Below are 23,616 nucleotides of genomic sequence, written 5' to 3'. Positions count from 1 at the left end.
AATTTAGGCTATTTCCTACCTCCTGCACTTTATCTTATGAACATCTTCTTATCCGATAATTAGTCCCTTTATTGGTCCCATATAAAATTTGTATAATATCCTACTTTCTTCATACGAATCCAATCTTTGGGATACAAAGAATTAGTATAACTTTCTACTTTTTATCTTTCAATTAGAGGATTCTTAGTTTAACTTTCATTAGATCCCAGTGTCTTTACACTCAATACAATTGGGGACTCAGGGAATCAGTGGAGCTTTGTACATGGCCCCGTTTGCATGGCACCCAAAACCTGGTTGAAACCAGGTTTGGTGCATGTTTGGATGACACTGGACCTGATTTCCATGATAACCAAGTTTTGCAAAACCTGGTCTAAACCAGGTTTTGGAAAAAACTAATCAACCCAGTTTTTCACAAGGGCAAGGTAACCCTCTCTCCAAAATGCACAGCCTTTTTTTTTCAATTTTATAAGATGACTGGCCATTTCCGGCCCTCTACCTGCCAGAAAATGGTCGGGCTAGCACTGGCCGGCATGGCTGGTGCCAGACCAGTCATTTTCTGATGGGTGGAGGCCGGAAAATGGTAAACAGTATTTTTTTTTTACCAAAAAAAACAAAAACCTGATTTTCAGGTTTTTGGTCAGCTAAACACTTGAAACCGATTTTTTTGAGAAACCAGGTTTGCCAAAAACCTGGTTTTGCTCCCTATCATCCAAACGGGCCCTTTATCTTTCATTTAGAAGCTTCATACTTTAATAGAAAGAGTATTGGCATGATTCCGTAACTATTATCTACTATGTCTTATTATATGCAATTTTTAATAAAAAATGATACAACCCAGAATTATGCAACATTGTTATTTTTTATGAAAAAATTAATTTGCTTAAATTATTCTTTCTACGATTAAAGACAAGATAATTTTATGAATGAATTAACTAAGATTTGTCAACAATGGCACCAACCACTAGGCGCAATACCTGATCTAAGAGGCCTAGTATAGCTCATTGGGTCAGCATGGTTGGGCTCCTGCACCTAGTCCCATTTGGCCCACTTTTTCACAATTTTGATTTTCTCATAATTGAAGGAAGAAAACAAAAATAGGAAAAACTCGGTTGTAGCTTGCGTTGCATATTAGTAATAAAATACAACTGTAGACCCAATTTCATAACAAACCCCTCCTGGCGCTGGCGCCCCCGCCTATCTAGATTTTAAAAATCCTTCCTTCCTCCAACGTTTCTGCCTGCATTTCACGTCCAAACCAAACGCCGGAAAACCGCCTTCTTACCCTGTTCCTAAACCGCTTTCCCACACTCCGAGGCACCAAATTCCGCCCCTCTGTTCCCGGAAACCGCCAACGAATCCCTCCCTTCGCTGGAAAACCTCCCTTCCGTCTCCAAGAAAGTCATAATTCTTGCGAATCGGCGATGATTTCGGGGCTGAAGAAGTTCTGCTTGAAGATCCACGGCGTTGAAGATGACGATCCGTTGTTATGGTCAAAGCGCCTTTGCCGGCACTCGATCGGCAAGTTCTCCGTCGCGGCCGTGCAGGCGAACCTGTCTATGGAGGACCAGATGCAGGTCGAGACGAGCCGGCACGGCACGTTCGCCGGCGTCTACGACGGCCACGCCGGCGACGATACCTCGCGATTCATCGCGCAGCATCTGTTTCCCAATTTTCTGAGTAAGGCCGATCCTCTGTCTCTCTCGATTTCAATGGGTGATGTTACTCTGTTTTGCCGGACCCGTTCTTGCTGAATTTTTCAGTAGCATTGGATCTTTGATCGCGAATTCTTCTCATTCTTTTCAATCGGAGACGATGGATCTTCGGCATCGATTGTGCTTGTTTCTTTGTTTTCGGGATTTGGGCGCTCGGTTTTTACGATCTTTGAGTATCCGGATTGTTAGGCATCGGATTTTCTGGGATTCTTGGAATTTTTGGCGTGTCCTGTTTCGTGGCTGTCTCCAAGAAACGTGCATGCTGCTGCGAAGTTGTTTGGCTTTCTTTTCTTCTGGTTCTGATGGTGCATGGGTTCGTGATCGTCGGCTATCTGGGAATTCATTTTCTTAGCGTTTTTTTTCATTTCTCCCGGTTCTTGAGAACTTGGAAATCGTATCGCCGCTTTCTTTACTTGATTTCTTGGAGTTTGATGAGTTGTGAGGTGCGCGCTCACTGTGATGTCCATCGCTGGTGTTTGATGCCGGTGATTTTCTTGAGAAGCGGGCTACTTTTGTCCGTGGTGAACAGTGGGGCCGGGGAGAGATTTTGTGTGGGGGGCCCACCAGAATGCGGGATCGTCTGAAGTGAATAGGGGTGTCAACGGGTCGGGTTTACCCGGACCCGACTCAGACCAAACCCTATAGGGTCCGGGTATGGTGACAAATAAGAAGAACGACCTGAAGATCCGATTAATACATGGATCCAGGTATGTTTTATTGAAATTTTATACCAGACCTGCGCCCGACCCGAGTTCTGATTAAACCCGCAATTTTTCAATGTAAAAATGATAAAAAAAAATATTAATTTTCCTGGTATGGTTTAGGTTTGGTTCATGTAGTTCTTATCGGGTCTGGGTATCATTTCTCTTATAGTAGACCTGATTAGACTCGGCTCCGGACCCAATACTTTACACAAAAATCTGGTCCAAGTCTAGTTTCACCTGAGTCCAAACCAAACCCGACCCGACCCGTTGACACCCCTAGGTAGAAGCACAAATCGATCAAAGTAAAACGTTTTACCTAAAATGACCCACTAACACATCGGTGGGGTGTTTCACAATGGCCTTGTAAAAAGAGTTTTACCTGATCCATTCTCGCCGTTAGCTTTGGATAAAGCTTGATGGGCTTTGTTGGTGGGTGCATTTGGCAATTTTGGAATTGTGTGCTTCCATCTTCATCTTCATCTTTTTTTCTTAACTTTTACTCAGAGCAACCGCCTCAGGCACAAATACTAGCCGCTGGCTCAGCCTTTGTCCATATCGGCTTAAAACTCTGATTGCTTACCCCTCGACCCCAGGGAGTCGCCAAGCTTCGGCTTAGACTTCCATCTTCATCTTTGGGTGTTGCATTTCTGATATCTTTTAAGAAATTAGATTTTCTTGCTCGATGTTTCATTTGGTCGTTTTGATGAAATTTTGAATTGCCTCCATCGGACCAGAACGTGTATTTATGTTGCTTTTGGGATCTTATACCCTAAGAACTAATGAAAGAAACCCTGCATTAGATACAAATCAACAAGTTCGGTATCCAACTCATCAGGGTGTATCCAGACCCACCCAAATAACTAATTCCTGGGTTCACATTCAGGTTTGCGTTTTCTTGGGTCAAGAAAAATGAAATCTAAACTTGGATCCGCATAATTTAAAGATCTCATTTTCACCAAAAATGTATACAAAATGCTCGGAGCAAGCCAGGTCGATTTGGATATCCGACAAAATCACCGGCATTTTACTTGGGTCAGGTTTGGATCAACCCAATAATATTCAGGTCAGCACCTTTATGCCCATACCTGGCTATTTGAGTTCATGTCGGGTCTTCGGTATAAACCCGACCAATTGACAGCCCCACTGAACAGCATATCTGTGGATCTCTAAGCAACCCATAGTGTAGTGCAGAACAAATAGTTGGAGTGTTTGTCTTGCAAGCAATAGGTTTTGAAGTTAAAACCTATTGCTTCCAGTTGTGAAACAGTGTTTTAAATTTCCTTTTGGATAATGTATTTGTTGTTGTTGTTGTTTTTCTTTTTTGTTTTTGGGCAAATGAGGCAGCTAGAAATTAACTGATTCGGCTTGGGCTTGTCATAAGCTCGATCTCAGCTCAACTCAGACATCTCAAGCTCAGCTCATTCAGCTAGTTGGTTAAAGAAGTTTCATATCATGAATCCATAATTGTTGGCACGGATCAAGCAATAGGAACGAGCACTTTCCAACTTCCCTTTGATCTGATAAAGTGTTATGTTTTGTGTTGTACGAACAGGGCTTGTTAAGGAGAGACCCAATGGAAGTGTAGGAGAAGCGATTCGAGATGCGTTTATTGCCACAGATGAGGAGTTTTTGCAACTTGTGGAGAGTATGAGAGAAGCCAAGCCGTTGATGGCTGCAATTGGTTCGTGTTGTCTGGTGGGAATCATTTGGGCTGGGACGCTGTACGTCGCCAATGCAGGGGACTCGAGGGCGGTGCTCGGGCGCTTATGCAAGCCGAACACAATGATCTCTGAGCAATTGAGCGAGGACCACAATGTATCCCATGAAAGCATTAGGCTGAGCTTGCGTGCCCGTCATATCGATGACCCCACCGTTGTCATGCTCAATAATGGCGTCTGGCGCGTGAAGGGCATTCTTCAGGTTTCTGTTTCATCCCTTTTTATTCTCATTTGGTTCCTCTTACACAATGACCATTTATAAGTGAGAATGGTGATGAACTGATGATTGAAAGTGAATATTGCTGATGGGTATGCATATAATTCATAGTGCTGGTAAACGATCAAGCCGAAAAGAGGGTGTTCAAGCTCGGCTTGTTCTTGTGGAGGCAAGCCCGAGCTAAATCAGTCTAGCTTAAGTTGGCTCATTTACAAAGAAATACATTTTCCAATGCTGAAACTAATAGAATTGGACTCTTAAACCCATTGAGCTCGAGCTGCCTTATTTAGAAACTAAATGCATTAATTCAAAGCTGTAAGTAGTAGAATTTGAACTCAAGGCTTATTACTTCAAACTAAACACTTCAAAATCTACATGTAAAATATATGTAAGATATTATTAGTTAATGAGCTTATAAAAATCTGAACCGAACCAAAAACCTGTTGTTCATGTTCAGCTTGCCGAACCTATTTAATAAGTGTTAACGAGCTCTTTATGAGCCAAACATTCAAAGGGGCTCGACTCATTTTCTAGCGCCATATATGATATGAATTGAGTGATAATTTTTATGTCAGCCCATTTCTTTTGCTTCTCTTTTATATTGGCAGCAGAACTACTTCAATTTTGCTTGGATCTTTTCCTGTTCTGCCCTGTTTACCATGCTCAAATCCTAACCACCCAGCAGTACTATTCCAAATTTGCTTTGCTCTGTTGCTGTCATGGTCTGTTTACTCAAACCACAATCACCCAGCAGGTTTTCAAGATTCATGCATGATGACAACTTGGAAAAGTTTGCTTTAGTTCTTTCACTAAATCAGTTTAGTTTTCTTTATCATATCTTATAGATGGTTGCCTACAAGGTTATGGTTTATGTATCACAAGCTTTAAGCATAGCTTTCAATCTGCCAATATATTAGCTTTCAACCTGCCAATCTATGTGTCCGAATTCATCTCTTTGATCTCAAACGTGTTTTTCCATAAAATCGTGGCATAATCCCTATTGAAAACCTTGAATCTAAAATGATCTAGGACATCTAGGTTTTATAGCTCTATGCATCACGCTGGCTAATCAATTCAAACAAGCTCTCATACTTCATTTTTAGTTTTTCCTAAATCTAGGTGTTTGGTTGTGCTTTATGTATTGTATTGCATATGACTTTAAAAGGATTACAGATTAACACCAAATCATTGAAAGTTGTCACAGAGACACACCATTTTGGCTGCGTGTCACTGGTCACACCACTGGACAGACACACTGTTATGGACATGGATTTGTACAGCTATTATTTTAATAATTTTAATCAGTTTTCATTATTTTTTAATAATATTTCAATAAAATATGTTTTTAAATATGAAACTATCAAAATGGTTTTTATTGATTAAAAAATGAAAAAAAAATCCATGTCCTTGTGTCCAAATTTTTGAAAGAAAATTTGAACTTGTGAGTTGAACCGCCATTGCATGTTGGGTCATACCAGTATCTTTGTGACATGGCTTGAGAGTTGTAGCTACTGTTGATTTTAGGCGACTTGTACTCTTCCTTTTCCACGCTCCTGGTTTTCTTTCACAGCTTTGTACTTTGAGCCTTTGAGGCATGGTTTTGCATTAAAGCCATTTATCAGAAAAGATTGAAAGTATATCTTGACTATTCTTCCAGAAAAATTGTTTTAGTAATATTATACATTATGTTGTATTATGCCATTTATCCAAGATTGATAGTAAAATATTCGCTCTCAAATTTTTAACTGCTCCCCTTCAGATGACAAGGGCCGTTGGAGATGCATATTTAAAGAGGCCGGATTTGGCGGTTCCTCCAGAACTTCCACTTTATAAACTTCCAGAGCCAATTAGACGACCTATATTAACAGCAGAGCCATCAGTAGTACAACATGCTATTAAGTCAGATGACAAGTTCTTGATACTTGCATCTGATGGTCTTTGGGATCAACTCAGTAATCAGCAAGCTGTTGAAATCGTTTTTCAGAACCCTCGAGAAGTATGCATTTTAAAATTTTATCTACAATCGCTTCTCTTGTATAGAAAAGTAGCTTGATTTCTATCTGTTTAATATTCTACATCTTTAATTATCAGGGAATAGCAAAAAGGCTCGTTAAAGCTGCTGTTAAAGCGGCAGCAAATAAAAAGAGAACGAGATACAGTTTCATCAAGAAGACCAACAAGGGTGATCGACGTTTGTTGCATGATGATATTAGTGTGGTGGTCATTTTCATAAACCATAAGAAGATTAAGAGAGCCCCTAATGCAGTTATTCCTGGGGTGTCGATCAGAGGATTTACTGATGCTGAGACACCGTCAGATTTCTCATTGTTGGATGAAGTTTCAAGATAATGGCCCTCGGGAGCGCAAAGGTTGAAATTTTTCTGATGGAATAAGCAGTCAAACTTTTCGTTACACTTTTTGGAACAAATTTTCAGTTGCTAAGCTTGAACTTTATGGGTATCATTAGAATTCATGATGACATTGTTTTCACTGAAACTGGGTAGATTGAAGTTTTCTTTTCCTCTTATATGATGGTTTTTATCTGGTACTATTGTTCAATTGTAAATAAAATAATGGTCCTTTTCTGATAAGTTTGTCAATAACAATGTCCTTCCAAGGTTCTCTATCACAGGATAACTCCTTCCTCAAAAGTATCCCATGACTGAAAGTAAGCATTGCGATTGCAGTGGTGAAGTATTAGCATGACAATAAACTGCCCATGTCAAGATGAGTAACTAGTAGCGGTACTGCATCCATCCTTTGTTCACGATATGAACATTCATTTGGCACTGCTGTATAGAATGAAACCTTGATATATATATATATATATATATATATATATATATATATATATATATATATATATATATATATATATATATATATAGAGAGAGAGAGAGAGAGAGAGAGAGAGAGTAATGTGTAAGTTTCAAACTGTCCCAGACTCTTTTAAAAAACATATTTGCATGTGTTTTTTTACTTAATCTAAATTCATAAATGTGATCTAGAAAACATGTATTTGTTTAAACATTTTTCATGTTTACTGTGTTTTTAGCTCAATAAAAAAAAATCAACGGTATATATTGCACCAAAAACTTGATTAACTAACACGAGAATTTTTGTTAAATTGATTTGATCCAAAGCATAATAAGTAATGATAAACACATCTATTGGTGTGGATTAAGCAAAAATCACACATATATATACACTGAGAAGCGGCTTCCCTGAAATGTAAAGGACATAACCTGATCTTGGTGCTCGCATGGATTTGGGTTTTTTTTATCTGTATAGCAGGAATCAGAAAGCTAACATACCCTTTGTATGTCAGTTGGATGCTCTTTCATGTAAAAGTGCAACATCAAGTATGTATAGCAAAGGAATATGCTTGATTAGGTCCTGCAAAGTTCATGACAATGTGCTCAATTATTAACTACTACAATATAAATTAGAAGTTTCTGAGGAAGATGTATACCCAAGACCATCCCTTTAGCTCAGAGCTCATGAATACATGAACTCGAAGCATGACTTCAAACCCCCATTGTGTAATGGATCAGCCTATCACATTGTTCAAGTGATAATTGCTCGAGGATCATTTGTTTCTCCATTTTTGTGGTAAAGCAATGGGTCAACTGGCTGTATAATCTAAATATGCGCACATATGTTCTTCAAGCTGACAACTGATTGATCATTTTCCTCATCAAACAAGTGCGCACACAGGTCGAACCAGTCCCCTATGATGATAGGATACACAAGGACACTAGTAGAATGTTCAGCTACTATTATCATCCCCATTGTCATGCTCTTTGTTGAGAGGCTGAGAGTCAGCACGAGGTCTCTTCAGTTCACGTTCCCCTATGTGCAATCCAATGCTGACATCTTGGTCCGAAAAACTCTTCAATGCCGAAAGGTTCTTTTCTTCTCTCCCACCATCTTGATCTGATTGCCTCCTGTACGCGCCACTGGAACTTGGCATGAATTCATGCTCTATGCTAGCTTCTGCACCACCTACACTAAAGTCTGGATGATTAAATATGGTTTTAATTCCAGACCCTGAAGCACCTTCTGCAGAGAAATTCTGGATGGTTAGACCAAGAGGCTCGTAAATATCTTCTGTTCTGTCCTGCAATGTGCCACCTGAAGTGTAACCTAGTGGAGATGATTCTCCCACAGTAGAACCAATAGCTGCAGCGGAGCTTTGTCTTTGCTCATTCAGAGCTTCTGTTGGTCATGAGTTAAACTTAGATACTTTGGATACTCTTGCTTAAGAAAGATCAATAGAAAAAACTAACAAAATGACTAAAAGAAGACAAACCTTGAAGTTTTCCATTGCTTGTGATAAGATCAATTTCAAGAAGATCAAGAAGTCGACCAAGGTCAACCCCACTGGTCCAGTTCTGAGGACCATGACCATTTTTCAGCTTCAACCTCCCACGGTTAGCTGTTCCACCCCATATTATTCCAATTGGCCTTGGTTTCTCAACACCATCTCCAGTTAAAAGAATAAGGCTTCCACTGTCACCTTCCAGGTCAAAAGTTTGTTGGTTTTCACCAACAACAAGAAAATCAGTTAAAAAGCAGATTCCTTTCTCATCATTGTATTCAAGTGCATATGCCATTACAGATCCAGTTGTTAAACCAGAGCTTCTTCCGACCTTAACGACTTTCTTTCCTATGAGGCTGTTTATAGGCGATTGCAAGTTCACAACCATAACATTACCAATCTCACCAATGTCTTTCACAGATGTAGTCACATTGGAAACATCAAAACTGTCTGCAAAAGGAACAAAGGCACCATCCGCTCTTAAAAATGTTTCTGCAAACACATCAAAGCATGATATGTAAAATTAGGTCCCTTGAAAGTTTCCAGATCAAATGGTAGTGATACATTCACCCATAAAAATGTGCTAGTCAAGTTCCCATGATCTCGTGCTCCCAGTTGTGCAAAATCAAGGGCATATTTGGAGATAACAAAAATGTTAGAGGAGATTTTGGAGCAAAAACTTTGATGCTAGGTGACTGTAATGAAGTATGCGGAAGAATCAAGAATGCAAATGCATTCACAATGTCCAACAATGGACTTAGCACAAAGGCACAAAGAGGAAATCCACTAAGGAATAATACGACAGGCCTTGTAACAAGGCTACACATATAAAATAAATACCCTTTTTATTAAAGAGGAGCTCACTAAAGCATAAAAGAACACAAGGGGGAGTACCCCTATTTATACACTCAAGGGACCACTTGGGGGCTCCCAATAGAGTCGTTGGGAGCCCCAATGACTCTATGGTGGGGCCCCTTAAGTGGCTTAAAAAGAAGAAAATAAAAAAATAAAAAATAAAATAAATACAGAAAATAAAAAAAGAAGAAAAACAAGTACCTCTATCAGGTATTGTGTGAAATGACCATAATACCGTATTATGGTGTATTTGAAGATATATATATATATATATATATATATATTGATACATATATTTTAACAGTGATACCACAAAGCTGGATCAAGGGACCATTCCAAAATATCAAATAATATGAAATCAAAACCATGTTACCTGGGTTAGTACCCGCAAACATTCCATACCAAACATCATCAGTGATAAATGATGTTGCCCTCTCCACAGCACCAAGATACACACCTGGGCCAAGGTTGGGTGGCAAAGGATGAAACATCTTCTGGTTCGGATAGTCTAAATCAACCGCAACATGTCTATTTGTAAGAAAGCCAACTTGCCGGTTTCCTGTTCGGCTTTTCACAATCGCACCCAGTGTTCCATATGTCTCTTGGCTTGCAACCTAATGGTTCAAGTACGTGAGCCAAAGCAATCTCACATGGCAAAAACATAAAAACAGACAAAAGAAGCTAACCAATGTACACATTAGGGTTCATCTGCCAATCAGTATCACACAAAAAGGAAAGAAGAAAATCACTTAAAAGTGATTAATATCCAAATGTGTGAATGAATACCATCTAGAAAAAAGAGTTTCATCGTCATTTTTTACATAATTAAGGAAACCAGTGACATGATGATTTCATCCATGTTGAAGGAAACATACATATATATAAATAATTCTCATAATAACTATGCTACTGTAATTTCAAAATAAACCTTGATCGTGCACATGAGGATATGATACATATATTTGAAAACTTTGTCTAGCATGCACTAGCATTTTCATGTGCAAGATACATCACTAATTTCTGTCACCAGGACACGGGTAAAAGGACACAAGATACGTCATTTTTGTGCAATTTTCTATTAATAGTATACAAAGAGACACGACATGAGGGAAAGTTGAAGAATCCCTGTGACATAGACTATTTGAAAAGAGTGCAAAAAAATATGAGTTTGCAACAAAGTTTCATGGAGAGTGATAAAGATGAGAGAAATGGCAGATGACATCTAACACTATGAAATGCTCCACATGTTCATGAACAGGGCCAAAATAAGAATTGCAAGATGGAAGGACAGTCACGACCTGTTCAATTTGAATATAAATGGCAATGTTCCATGAAATGTTATGGCGGCTATCTCAAATTTAACGTTCTAGTGTGTACAGAAACTGCATAACATGCTTGTTATCATAAACTTATCATTCTTCCAATTTCCTGCAAGAAATAAGAAACCTAAAATATGGTAGGGAGAAAGAAAGAAGTAAAACCTATGGAAGCAACCAGCTCATAAAAAGCAGGGACTTTGGCAAAAGGGACAATTTATAGTATATATTAATCATTTTAGAAATGGGAAAGAGTGACTTATCAAATTTTGAAGTGTTTTTCCCAAATGAAACTAATAACAACAATTGCATTTTTGCACATGATAGTCCATCAAAGCCAAGAAAAAAAGGGCATTCGTATAAATATTCTTTAGAACGTGGCCCCTAATAACAGTCAAGAAAAATATCTTTACATATTAGCTTATTTATTGAATTTGAAATAAATAAATCCTTAACCCCAACCCACATTCCAGTCAAACCAACAGGACAGAAGATGATGCATCGCAAGTGGTTATATTTTTCAGTTCACAGCTACATAAACATGATACAAATAATGGACTTATCATTTTTTTTCACATATATTAATTGCAGATACTAAAATATATGAGATAACAGTGATGGTTAATCATCCTGCCAGTAGCTATAGAGGCAGAACTATGGGAGTGCATGTGAAAATTAAGAAGAAACTACTATACATAGGTGTGTGTGTGTGGACTTGATTTGGTGTACTCAAAAGTACAAATGGGCCAGTACAATCAGAAAGGTCATGCCAGAAACTGGTAGGGTTGGCATCATCCTGATGGCCACCATTTCCTCTACCAATATTGGGCATCTCTTTGGCCAGAAGCCAGTGATGTCTTGATTTTTTTTTATGTGGATACTCTTCATAGCAACAAGCAGGCCAATTTTATAACTCGAAAAAAGATCCTTTTTAACTGATGTCATTTTGACATCATATTGGCTAAAATTAGAGTGGCAACAGCCAAGAAAGACAAAAAAACTGAGCATGAAGCGAGTAGGCATGCTTCAAGGTCAGTTACTCACATCAACCCTACATGCGAATCGTTGGCATATAATGTATAAGAAATCCTAATTAGTAATTAGCTATGTCACATGGGTGCGGGTGCGGGTGCGGGTGCGGGTGCGGGTGCGGGTGCGGGCGCGGGTGCGGGTGCGGGTGCGGGGATTCGGCACTTCCAAAAAACCTGGGTGCGGGGGTGCGGCAGGGGCAAAAATGTAATATATATATAAGGGGGTCCGGGGGTTCCCCCGACGCGGGTTTTTTCAAATTTCATTTTATATGCAGCTGCACGATAGCGCACCCATCTCGTTAGGAGAACAGTGAATACTAATAGCCAGCAAGGCTACCACCATCATTATCATTTATTATGGAGAGAGAAAATCCTTTACGAAAAAGAAGGATCAGCAAGGCTACCACCATCATTATCATTTATTATGAAGAGAGAAAATCCTTTACGAAAAAGAAGGATCAGGATTGAAAAGGCAGGAGCAGCAGCAGCTGTCAGCAGAATTTTTAAAAAAAAAAATTCCGCAGCCCATTTCATAGGGCAATTTTTTTTTTTTTAAAAAATCCAAAAAAAATGGACCTAAATGATCCTGGGTGCAGTCAACGCACCCAGGATCGGGTTGACCGCACCCGCGTCGACGCGGGTGCGGCACCCTGCTAGCCGAATCCCTGTGACATAGGTAATTAGGAATGGGTAATTGAGGGGGGCTTGCTTTGGCCGCCATATCGTGTCCCTTTATATATGAGTCATATTGAAAACTTCATAAAAACAATGGTTACCTTATATCTGTAGCCGCATCCATGTGACAGAATTTATTTGTGTGCTTCCATGAGGTGTATCCACATAAAAAATAACATATCACTGGTTCCTGGCCAAAACGATGCCAAATATTGGTGAAGGAAACAGTGCCCTTCAATATGGTGCCAAACCTACCCGCCTCTAGCACGACCATTGCTAGAAACCATTAGGGCGAACAGGCTCACCTATACTTTTGAGAATATCGAACTCTCTTAAAATCTGTGCTTACAGACATACTATCACATTTTCGACTAAACCAAAGATTCTTAAGAAGATATATTGTAGACAGGGAGGACATTATGTGCCTTTCTTTCTTCACAAAGGCCCTGAGGGAAAGAAAGTTCATGATCTCGCCATTTGAGTATGGAAGTCGTAATTGCAGAAAATTGGTGATTACTACCCAATCAAATATCTATTGGATGAGTAGCTCAAATCTTGAAAGATGGGCTTTAATTCCACAGTGATAAGCCTGATGGTAACTGCATACAATTTGGCATGACAGATCATGGGAAGTAAGAAAATCAGCTGAATTGTTTTCTGCAATCCATTTAGTTCTACCAACTGATCAATATCTCTTCTCGTCCAATAAAGGACGAACAATCCACTAAGTTCATAAGCAGTTGTTATTAATAAGGTGATTTACAAACCAAGGATTGCAGACTTCAAAAAGTCATCCATGGTCTTAAACAATCCTTGCAAGTGTGGTTTGAAACATCTTCTAAGCTGTTTGCGCTACATGGCTTGCTCTTAGCCAAGTAGATCATAATTCATATATTATCATTCATAAAGGGACCCAGATGGTTGTCATTCTCTTGTATGCTATGCCACATGGATACGGATGTTGGAAATTTCTCCACAATAGGTGAGACCAAAAGCTTGGAGATGTGCAGCAATGGCGCTTTCTTAAAAAAGATAGTTGCCCACCGGGATGGAACCCGGGTGCAGTAGGGTTAAACACAACCTTGCTTTTGGGATACAACCAAGCATGCACCTCACGCGGAATACTAGTCACTCCCGGGAATAGACTAGCCACCATGACACAGTTACCCTGAACAACTTCACAAGAAATGACAGAGAAATAGAGAGCACGAGAAGAAGAGAGTACAGAAAGGCTAAGCTCGTTGATGGCTTGACCTAAGACAAATAGGGTTTATATAGACCTGTGAACACCCCAAATTTTTCAAAATTTTGTAAATATTCCCTTTCTACCCTTGGCCTCTATTTTCTGAGGAAATTGAGTCATTTTCACTCAAAATTCCAGTTTATTTCTCAAATCTACTGGAATCAAATCCATTTTCTATATCTGACTCAATTTCGGATCTGGATCCCGCTCAAAATCAAAATCCGAGCCTCGTTATCCAATTTTGAACCAAATTTATAGAAAACATCAATCTTTAATTTTGGCAGGCTCAGATCGATCCATCCGGTATCCATTTGGATTCACTACTCTATATTTCTCGATTCGAGGTTCAAAACTCGAAAATTTCCTCAAATTCTGGATCCAAACCCGTTTTCTGAGGAATTTTTCATAGAATAGCCTTGAATTCTCAAAAACCCTTCTTTTGTAAATATTTTCAAATTTTACAAAAATATGTCAAAAATCCTTTGTTTTCTCGTAAATTTTAGAGTTTTATTTCAAAAATACAAAAAAATACAGAAAATACCAAGAAAACGAACAAAAAAAATTCAAATACAAAGGAAATTACAAAAACCTCTTTTAGAGAAAGTTTTGGAACCTTGTTTTGAAAAATTGGAGAACCCTCTTTTTGAAAATCAAGAAAATTTACAACGACCACCCCCCCCCCCTCCTTCACGATCTCTCTCTCTCTCCCGCTGGATCAATCTCCCCTCCATCGCATACCTTCTCTCCCGTTCATCCCCAACGGCCATCCATTGCGAGAAAGACCGCAGGAGGAACGTGGAGACGATGGCCTTCCGACCCTTAGATCATCCTCCCCTACGGATCGTTCGTCGATCCCTAACCTCCCCCTTCTCTCGATGCTTCTTCCCTCTCTACATAAGCAAAGCAAGGGGAGTGGAGAAAGGATCGACTGTTAGCAAAAAAGAAAACCACCTTCGACCCCATCACTCTTTTATCGATCGACCTCTTACCATTCTCTCCCAATCAGAATTCCTTCCTCTGCTCCCTCTTTCGGAGGTTCTGGCAAGCAAAAAGAAGGTCGGCAACTACATTGGAGAACACTCATTGAAAGCTTCAAATCATCCTGAGGAGGTCGGTCATTCCCTGCAGCTAAGGAGTAAGAAACCACTTCCTTCCTCCTCTGATTTCTCTTGAAAATCCTCTTCTCGTTTTATTATACCCTCTCCTATTTTATTCCAATTTCCTTCAGTTATTTTGTTGTTGTTGTTTTGTTTTGTTTTGTTTACAATGCGCTGGTGGTAGGGTCGACCTGCACATAGCAGGATCGACTCACCCCTTGCAATATCAAATGGAATTTTCTGATTCCAACACTTCCTTTTTTTGTCTTATTTTTGTTGTTTATTCGGAGATTCACTTAGGCTCACAATATCGGATTCAATAATGCTCTATGGTCTGTCTGAATCTCAACCTAATCCCTGCTAACTCTCAACTTTTGTTTTTCTCGTGGGCTCTAGATTTTCTGTTGACATTATAATCCCTGCTCTTGGCATTTGACTTGCTTTTGCTGTTTAATTAGTCATCTCATTTTGTTGGCATTGTGATTTTGGATGTTTCTATTATCTGTTGCTACTCAGACTGACATTATCATCCAATCGCAGATTTGCAAGTTTTTTTTTAGATCTGCATTAAAATCAAGATTTCCATGGCATTAGTATCCCTGAGTTTTCCTGCGATTGCTAGCAATTGACAGGCATTTCTTTCCCATGTATACCATCTACATTTATAAACACTGAACCCTTCCATTCAGTACAGTAATACCATCTAAATTTTAACCCAGATTTTTGAGGATTTTTTTTTTTGCGGAAACAACTAATAATTCCAGGGTTAGGCATTTCAGAACGATACAGGAAGGTAAAAGCAAACCACACTATTTATTTTTATTTCAATAATAATAGAATCAAACATCAGAGTTTTTACATTATGAGTCTCAAAACAAAGATTTCAATCTGAAAGAAAGTAGGATCGTCAGGGAACAAGTATATCAAGTCTTGGTCAGCGCCTCATCCCGCGTCGCTCATAACTCTACTCTTCGCCTGAAATTTGTAAATTAAAGAAATTAGACTACCTCGTCTAAGTAGGAAAACTGAAATTCTTAATGCAGGTATATCATGAATCTCACATGTGATGCGAGTGTCAAAGGTAATTTCCAACATATATCTAAAGAAATAATCAGATTATGCAACCGAAATCAACAATCATAAACCCGAGCATGTAAGCAATCATACAACAACAATAACTGAGCAGGTAAAACATAGTATGCAACATTAATGAGCAAATGAGGTATGTTATACAACAGCAAATAACAGTAACATGCATAACTTTCATGTAATAGTCCAATCATCTCGTATCTTCACATTTTAGGATTTCAGTTCATTACAATTTCAAAATATAAAACATACTGATAGAATATGCCAATGTTTCTTTAACAACTTCACTCAGTGTGATACCTAACTGTTCTAAATAGTGATTATTTTATCTTATCCCGCGGGTACACACGGGCTGAGGCAACCATCACAGAATAGAACGTTCGGGGGTATATTATTCAAAGTTGTTTCATTAACCCGAACATTCTAACTGAGACTGAAATCCCAAGGAAGCGGCCAGTGACCGAGAGAACCTCCCAAAGGCCAAAACCAAAACAGGATGCATCCCTAACTTCTGCAGAAGATCAAAGAGCTACCACCTAAGACATATTGGTAGTCTGGGTCCCCCCCAACTCCGGGGACTGGGGACCAACGAGTCATTTTAGCTCGAAACAATAAGCATGTCCCCGAAGTTTTGTACCACCTACCCTCTCCAAGGTAAGCCCGAATCTGAGTGGGTTAATCTTTTTATTTAATTATATTACCCAAAGTACAGGGGCATTTTCCCAAACTATCTCCTACTATCATAGTAGTAGGTCTCCAACCTTAGTCATTTTACCAAAGTACACATCACACATTTTTTTTTTTTGCACAAACCCACTCAGAGTGCTCCGGTGCCTTTAAACCAGTCAAGCACACCAGCCCCGGTACCTTTAAACCAATCAGGCATCACAAAAGTTAACATTTAATTTTCTCACCAGTACAATTGAACCAGACCACGTACCTACATTAGGTACTTAACTCGTATCGCCCATTGGGCAAGGTTTCCCAAACCACCCCCTAGCAGGAGGGGATAACCATGACTAACTTAATCATTTACCCATTTAGGTTACCACCATATTATTTCTTTTCAATTTCACAATGCACCAAGGAAAAGAAATTCACATAATCTGAGTGCATGCAATACACAATGTCAATACATAATATCTCTTTGATATGTGTCACTCATTTTCTACATAAAGAGGTCAAGGATTTATCATAAGAATTGAAAACTATCATTGAGCCTAAGACAAGCAACCACACAGCCCTTAAAATTAACCCCTAATAATTTCTGTCAGTAAGACGTTCCAGCCACTATCTTGAATGTCAACTCTCCAATTGTCATTGCTTTTAGCAGACAACATGCTGAAACAAAAGTACGCAAAATCCAATAATAGGTAAAGAATGAGCAGCAGATGAGATAGTTTGATTACTGTACTTATTCAGCAACTACATATATGTTTTCGTGCAATACCAGGTATAATCAAATAGGGCATAATCAGAACGTGTAAATGCGGCAATATACAACCAAAAACATATATATGTGCGGTTTATGAAATAGAATATAACAGAAAACATCTACTCTGTGTTGGGCATGAAGTAACATATAACCAGAAGCGATTATACACACACTGGTCATGGTATAAAATATCATCGAAGTAACCCTATTACACTAGTATTATGTTGTGTAGGCACCGTAATGGTTGAAACGATAGGTACAGCAACTATGCAACCAAACGGTGTAACGGGTGTAGCTAGTCAGCATAGCAGATATAATGTGAAAGAAGAAGCAAAACCTGTCTACTAAGGCATGTCTTTATAAAAAGAAGACTCTAGGGGAGGCTCATCGAAATATACAAATTGTGATTTTATAGATAGTAGCAATAAAAGAAAACAAAAAAATCTGTCCTTTATCATATTTCAAGTGTTGCAGACTGTTTCAGTTATGGATTAAAAAGGAAAAGAAATACAATTTTAAGCCGATATGAATTAGAGATATAGAACCACAGATGCATGGATGCTAAATACAGACATTTTCAAAATTAAGGTAAAAATGCAAAACATGAATTTTTGTTAGTGGACTTCACCGGAAGTATTCTGCTGCAAGCACTCAGTCCAGAAGTTTTGTCTTAATATCTACTTGCAGAAGAATTTTCCAATGTGAACCCCAACGATGCAAATTTCTATTTTTGTGACTTACACAGGAAATAAAAAGCGTAATAACATACAGAGACTAAGTGTCAGTTATTGCAAACGAAATTGATGTACACAAACACTAATATCATCGTTTTTTTGTTTGTTTGTTTGTTTGTTTGTTTTTGGGTTCATAGCAGCTGACACCCCTACATTTTGGTTTGGGGATTCACGGCATCGCAAACCCCCAATGTGGTTCATTCCCAACACCACCGTATCACTATACTGTTCAAAAATCCCCAACTCGGATATTTGGGTTATACGGTCGAATAAACCCTATTAGCATAAATCCGAGGATTCGTAAATCGGAACCTATCGTTATTTTTTACTCACACACAAAATTTCAACATGGAAGACATTAGCTCGATTGAATCCCTCTTTCAAGTATCCGAAATCCCCAACTCAATCGATTTGGGATTTCCGGCACCATAAGCCCAAAATCCTCTTTTTCCGTTAGGGATTTTCGGCCACCCACACGGCATGCTCAAACCATGACATACCCAACAAGGAAAACAACAATAAATCCTACCATTTTCCGGCGAAGGGGTTGCGGCAACCACGAGGGAAAGTCGGCCTTGACAGCACCACCACTGGAGGAGAGGTCGGCGTCTCCGATGAGGGCTTCGAGCAGCAGGCCGCAGCTCGGAGGGCGATCCGAAAGATAGAGAGGCCGAGGAGAGTGAGAGAGGGAAAAGAGATAGAGAGAGAGGGGTTCGAGGTCCCCATTTGTAGGAGGGTGGCCTCCCGAAAAAGAAGGAAGCCCCCCGGCGGTTGCGGTTCCCCCCCCCCCCCAACTCATCTCCCTCACACTCAGCGTGTTAGGGTTCAAATGAACCCTAACAGGCGATTTATCGGGGGAGGGGGTTTTCTCCTTCTTATTTTTATCGGGCAACCCATATCGGGTTGCCCCCCCCCCCCTTTTAACCCTTACCTGTTTTCATTTTACAGGGTGTGGGTCGGGTCCGGGTCCGAACCGCGACACTGGATCTGGTCGCGATTTGGATCCGGATGCTTAAAAACGTGGATCTGGGTCGCGTGAATAACAGTGGATCCATGGGTTGGATCCACTTGGGTCCAACGGTGGATTTGACAAGTTTATAACAATAAATATTAATTATTTATTTATTTAGTATTATTATTATATAAATACTTTAATACCCATATATATTTTCTTTTGGATTCGGGTAACGGATCCTAGGCCCAAATCATGTTAATTATAAAATATATATATATATATATATAAATATAATTTCTATGTACTGCATAAAATTTGCGGTTATTACAAGTACCACCCCATCTTGTTTCCTTTTCTCACTTTTTTTTAATATGAACTTGAATTTGATTGATTATTGTACTCTCTGCATTTGGTTTATCCGATCATCCCTTCGATTTTGTAACTATGGCGTCGGGTCTATCCATCCATGGTTAATCTGAGGTTTTAACTTGGCTTCATCATGCTCAATCTACACATGATTGTTTGATTTCAAGCTACTTCAGTTTTAACTTCATTTGTTTAGAGTGTTAAATCCACTGGCTATAAATGTGACAATTGTTAAATCCATGAACTCGGCCCTTCTAGAGTTTTGATTGGAATCTTGAAGGCATTAATCTGATGGTCATCTTAATGTAAAGGTCTATTCTCGGATTTGTCGTTTGGGTTGAAATATGCAGGCCCATCTTCAGCCAAATTGGTTGGTTCAGCATACGTTTGCAGCAATATATATTATGTTCTTTTCTTTAAAGGGTGTGGTCAGAATCAGAACTGAGGTTTGATGAATTTACTTTCTGCTGAAACTTCTGGTTGTAATTTGTTTGTTGGAATTTTAACTCAGATATTACTCAACAGGTAAAATAAGCTTTTACCAGACACCATCGTCTACTCTGTCAAGATACGTTCACTAAATCTGTCAGAATTAGGATATGCTCGGAACCAGTTTTAATGTCAATTCAGGTTTAATTAGGACAATTTCCATCCATCTGTTACCCACTTTCACCTCTAGTCCTTCCTCTATACACCAGCCAGTCGCATGATTTTGATAGTTATAAAGGCTCATTTCTCTTCAGGTTTGTATTTATTGTTCAGAAGAAAATTTTCTGCTCTTAGTTACAAAAATCAGGGGATTATGCCATATGTAAAAGTACAGGTGCTTCTTAAGGAATCAATTCCTTGTTGCAGATTCACCATTCGTTGGTATTTGAGTATTTAAAACCTTGGGACCAACATGGCTTGCTTAGAGTTCTCCAAGCCCTGATGAATTTTTCCAAAAGCTTTGAAACAGATACTCCCGATAAAGCAAGATTATCCAAGGGATCTTATCCAGAGTTAGCTCACTGGTGGAATACCAAGGCTCGCACATTGGAAGGAAGAATTGCAACACCTAGGGTTGAGGGGCAATGCCTCGACTGGGATGCTATCTCTGGACATGCGCCATTTAACCAAACTGTAATATTTGTCTATTGACAATGCTTGAAATGCTTTGAGATTTCTGCTGGACATTCTCATTGTCACCAACTGATTTTCCATTGATGACTGTTCCCATTGCTGGTGTGCAGTAACGTGAGAGGCAATAACTTGATTAGGACCTCTCCTGAAAATAAGCAATTTTGGGATCTTCTGATGGATCCTCTCATTATTCCGTAGCCCAAGCAAAGAAATGATGAATCTCTGTTAAATTTCCTTCATATGTGGTTATTATCTTTTGGTGTAACCAAGCAAGGCCCCAGGCAAAGATTGCAGAGGGATACACAGATGGCTATGACATGTCAATACAATTTTAGGACAAAAGGGCTAAAAGCATGTGCATCCGAAAGGGGGAAATCAAATAGTGGTTGTTCCTATAGCTGTCATAAGTTGCACCTTCTGTACAACATTTTTTTTTACAGTACCATCACCTCCTTCATATTCAATTTCGCTACATCCCCTGTATATCTCTGCAACACTCATACTCCTTCATCTGTATACCATGCACTTATTACAAGCACTACTTTCACAACACTTGCCATCTAATACCTACTCCACTGTGCACTTTTACCTTTTTTTTTTTACAGCATCATTTCCTCTTCCTATGTACCTGTGTTATCATTTTTTTTTTACAGCATAGTAGCTATTCACAATCATTACACAACATTCCCATCTGTTATACACTTATTACAAGCACTGCACCACACTCTCACTATCATTAGCTGTTACAATGTCTACCTTCTTCCCAGCACGTACCCCCAACCCCACTACATTACTGCACCTGTTAGTCATCCCTTTATCACCCAGCAATTTCCAGCACTGTGCTTCAACACTCGTTCCTTGCAACCACTTAGAACCTACATATCATCTCTATCTCAATTTACAGCATACCTGCTGTCATCAAATCTAAAATTAGGCATATCTTACCATATGCATTGCGATATGTGTCCCTTCATTAAGATATCATGTGATACTTTAGAATGCACCTTTCTAGGATTTAATATATGCATTTAACCACCCTCCTCATCCCTAGCTTAGAAAGTCGTAGATCTTAACAGTCATCTCTGGTTGTCTTGTATACATTAGGATATAGGCATCCTTACATCGTTGCTTGGGTTTTCATAAACCATCTTTTATTTCCTCATATATTTGTCAGATTTTGCTTTGTATTAACCCTGTTTTGCAGGAAATGTATGGAAAATGCTATCTCTTCTCTTGGTTTGGAAATTGTAATTCAATTCAATGATGTAATAGCTAGATATAATGAGAATTTACATTTCTTGCACTAGATTAGAATATCGCTTGTTTCATGATATTTTTCTCTTTTATTTCTAAAAGTTCACAAATGGGAATACGAATGGCACGTGCACCATTTTATAAAAGGTGATTAAATCCTAAGTTGATGATTTGCATCAATGGCCATAGTCAGGATGTGAACAAAACTTAGGATTTTCATCTTTTATGGAATAATACTGGATCCACACTGGACCCCTTTTTCAAAAATCATCATATTTTCAAATATTTTCTTCCTTTATTAAAGTTTAATTTAAAATTAACTCAAAATATATATCAATGGCCATAGTCGGGATATATTGAGAGTTAATTTCATTTTAAACTCTATAAAGACACCAAAATGTATTTTATTCTTCACTCGAACTTTAATATGATTACTATATAATACATTCAATGGCCATAGTCAGGGATGTATTATATCCTCAATCTTATTTTAATTCGTTTAAAGAATGGAATATGCTTTTCAAATCCAATTTCAAATTCTTCAATTCATTTCATCATTTAGGATAGAATTGCATCATATTTTCAAAATTCTTTTTTTTTAAATCCAAGTGATTTTGAGATAACTCTTCAAATATCTTCTTCATTTCTCAAACCAAATTTCAATCCCTATTTCAATTCATCTTTCTATCTCGTTTCAAAATTTAATTTCAAAGTCCAATTTGACTTCGAAATTTCGAATTCTCTTCTTATATTCAAAATTCAAATTCCAAAGCAAATTTCAAAGGTTCAATTTGACTTTGAAATTCCAAATTCATTTTTCAAGATTCAATTTCAAATTCAAATTAACAACTCAGATCCAATTTCAAAGTTCAAATTCAACTTTGAAATTCTCGATTCATCTTCTGATTTCAAATTCAAACTCTAAAATCAAGTTTATTCTTTATCTCCAAAGTTCTATCTAAGGATTGAGTCTTGATTCTCAATTCAAAATCAAGGTTTTTGAGATTGATTCTAAGTCTCAAAATCCGATTTTCCCCAAAGCTTAAATCCCATTTTTAAATTCAAATCTGGACTTCCAAAATCCAGATCCATCTTCAAAATCCTATTTGGATCTTCAAAACCCAATCTCATCTCGGATTCTAGATTTAGAACCCAATTCCATTTAGGATTCCAGATGCCGAATCCAAACATCATTTTGGATTCCAGACTTCGTATCCAATTCCCTTTTAGGATTCCAGATTTCGGATTCAACTCCATTTTGGATTCCAGATTTCGGATCCAAACTCCATTTAGGATTCCGGATTCAACTCCATTTTTGGATTCCAGACTTCGGATCCAATTTCCTTTTAGGATTCCAGATTTCGGATTCAAATCCACCTAGCATTCCAGATTTCAGATCAAAATTCCATTCTAGATTTCAAATCTAAATTTCATTTCCAAAGCTAATTTCAAGTATATCTCTCAAAATCTGAATTCAAATTCAATTCTTGTTTTAGGTCTTGAATTCAAGATTTCCTTTTTAAATTGATTCTTGAAAATCGATCTAAATTCAAAGTTCATTATGACTTTGAAAATTCATTCCTATTTCAAAATTTCAATTCTAAATTCCTTTTTCTGAAGACTTATCTTTCCAAAATTCTGATCATTCCAAAACTTGGAAATCCAGATCTCTTCTCCCAGATCTATTTCAAAACCCAAGTTAGATTCAAAATCTAACTTTTCCAAACCAATTTCAAATCTTTGAATCATTTTTCTTCACTCCATTATCACAT

The 23,616-nt window shown here is 38.4% G+C and overlaps 2 protein-coding genes across 4 annotated transcripts in view; one reads left to right on the top strand and one right to left on the bottom strand.

The window, feature by feature from the left end:
• Positions 1-1,421: 1,421 nt before the first annotated feature.
• LOC149834517 (putative protein phosphatase 2C 43) lies at positions 1,422-6,700 on the top strand. Its single transcript, XM_090009384.1, has 4 exons — positions 1,422-1,677; positions 3,969-4,336; positions 6,111-6,347; positions 6,443-6,700. The coding sequence occupies exons 1-4, from the start codon at positions 1,422-1,424 to the stop codon at positions 6,698-6,700; spliced, it is 1,119 nt and encodes a 372-aa protein (XP_089865510.1).
• Positions 6,701-7,719: 1,019 nt separating this feature from the next.
• Positions 7,720-23,616, bottom strand: part of LOC149834516 (protein NARROW LEAF 1-like) — a 105,978-nt gene continuing 90,081 nt past the window's right edge. For all 3 annotated transcript variants that reach the window (XM_090011455.1, XM_090011457.1, XM_090011456.1), the window contains exons 4-6: positions 9,901-10,141; positions 8,664-9,164; positions 7,720-8,569 (exon numbers count right to left, since the gene is read on the bottom strand). In XM_090011455.1, coding sequence (XP_089867581.1) covers positions 8,121-8,569; positions 8,664-9,164; positions 9,901-10,141 — 1,191 coding nt within the window. In that variant the 3' untranslated portion in view covers positions 7,720-8,120. The remainder of the gene's footprint in view (positions 8,570-8,663; positions 9,165-9,900; positions 10,142-23,616) is intronic.

The sequence above is a fragment of the Nuphar pumila genome, chromosome 6 (assembly GCF_984573655.1).
Source record: "Nuphar pumila chromosome 6, dmNupPumi1.hap1.1, whole genome shotgun sequence".
Lineage (NCBI taxonomy): Eukaryota > Viridiplantae > Streptophyta > Magnoliopsida > Nymphaeales > Nymphaeaceae > Nuphar > Nuphar pumila.
Note: the sequence above shows the minus strand (reverse complement) of the source record. Positions and strands in the feature narration are given on the sequence as shown.

Bases quoted from the DNA above. Each gene is read 5' to 3' on its own strand.
- LOC149834517 (XM_090009384.1), top strand. From the start codon at position 1,422: ATGATTTCGGGGCTGAAGAAGTTCTGCTTGAAGATCCACGGCGTTGAA. The intron at 1,678-3,968 runs GTAAGGCCGATC...TTGTACGAACAG, and splicing joins TCTGTTTCCCAATTTTCTGA to GGCTTGTTAAGGAGAGACCC. The intron at 6,348-6,442 runs GTATGCATTTTA...TTTAATTATCAG, and splicing joins TTTTTCAGAACCCTCGAGAA to GGAATAGCAAAAAGGCTCGT.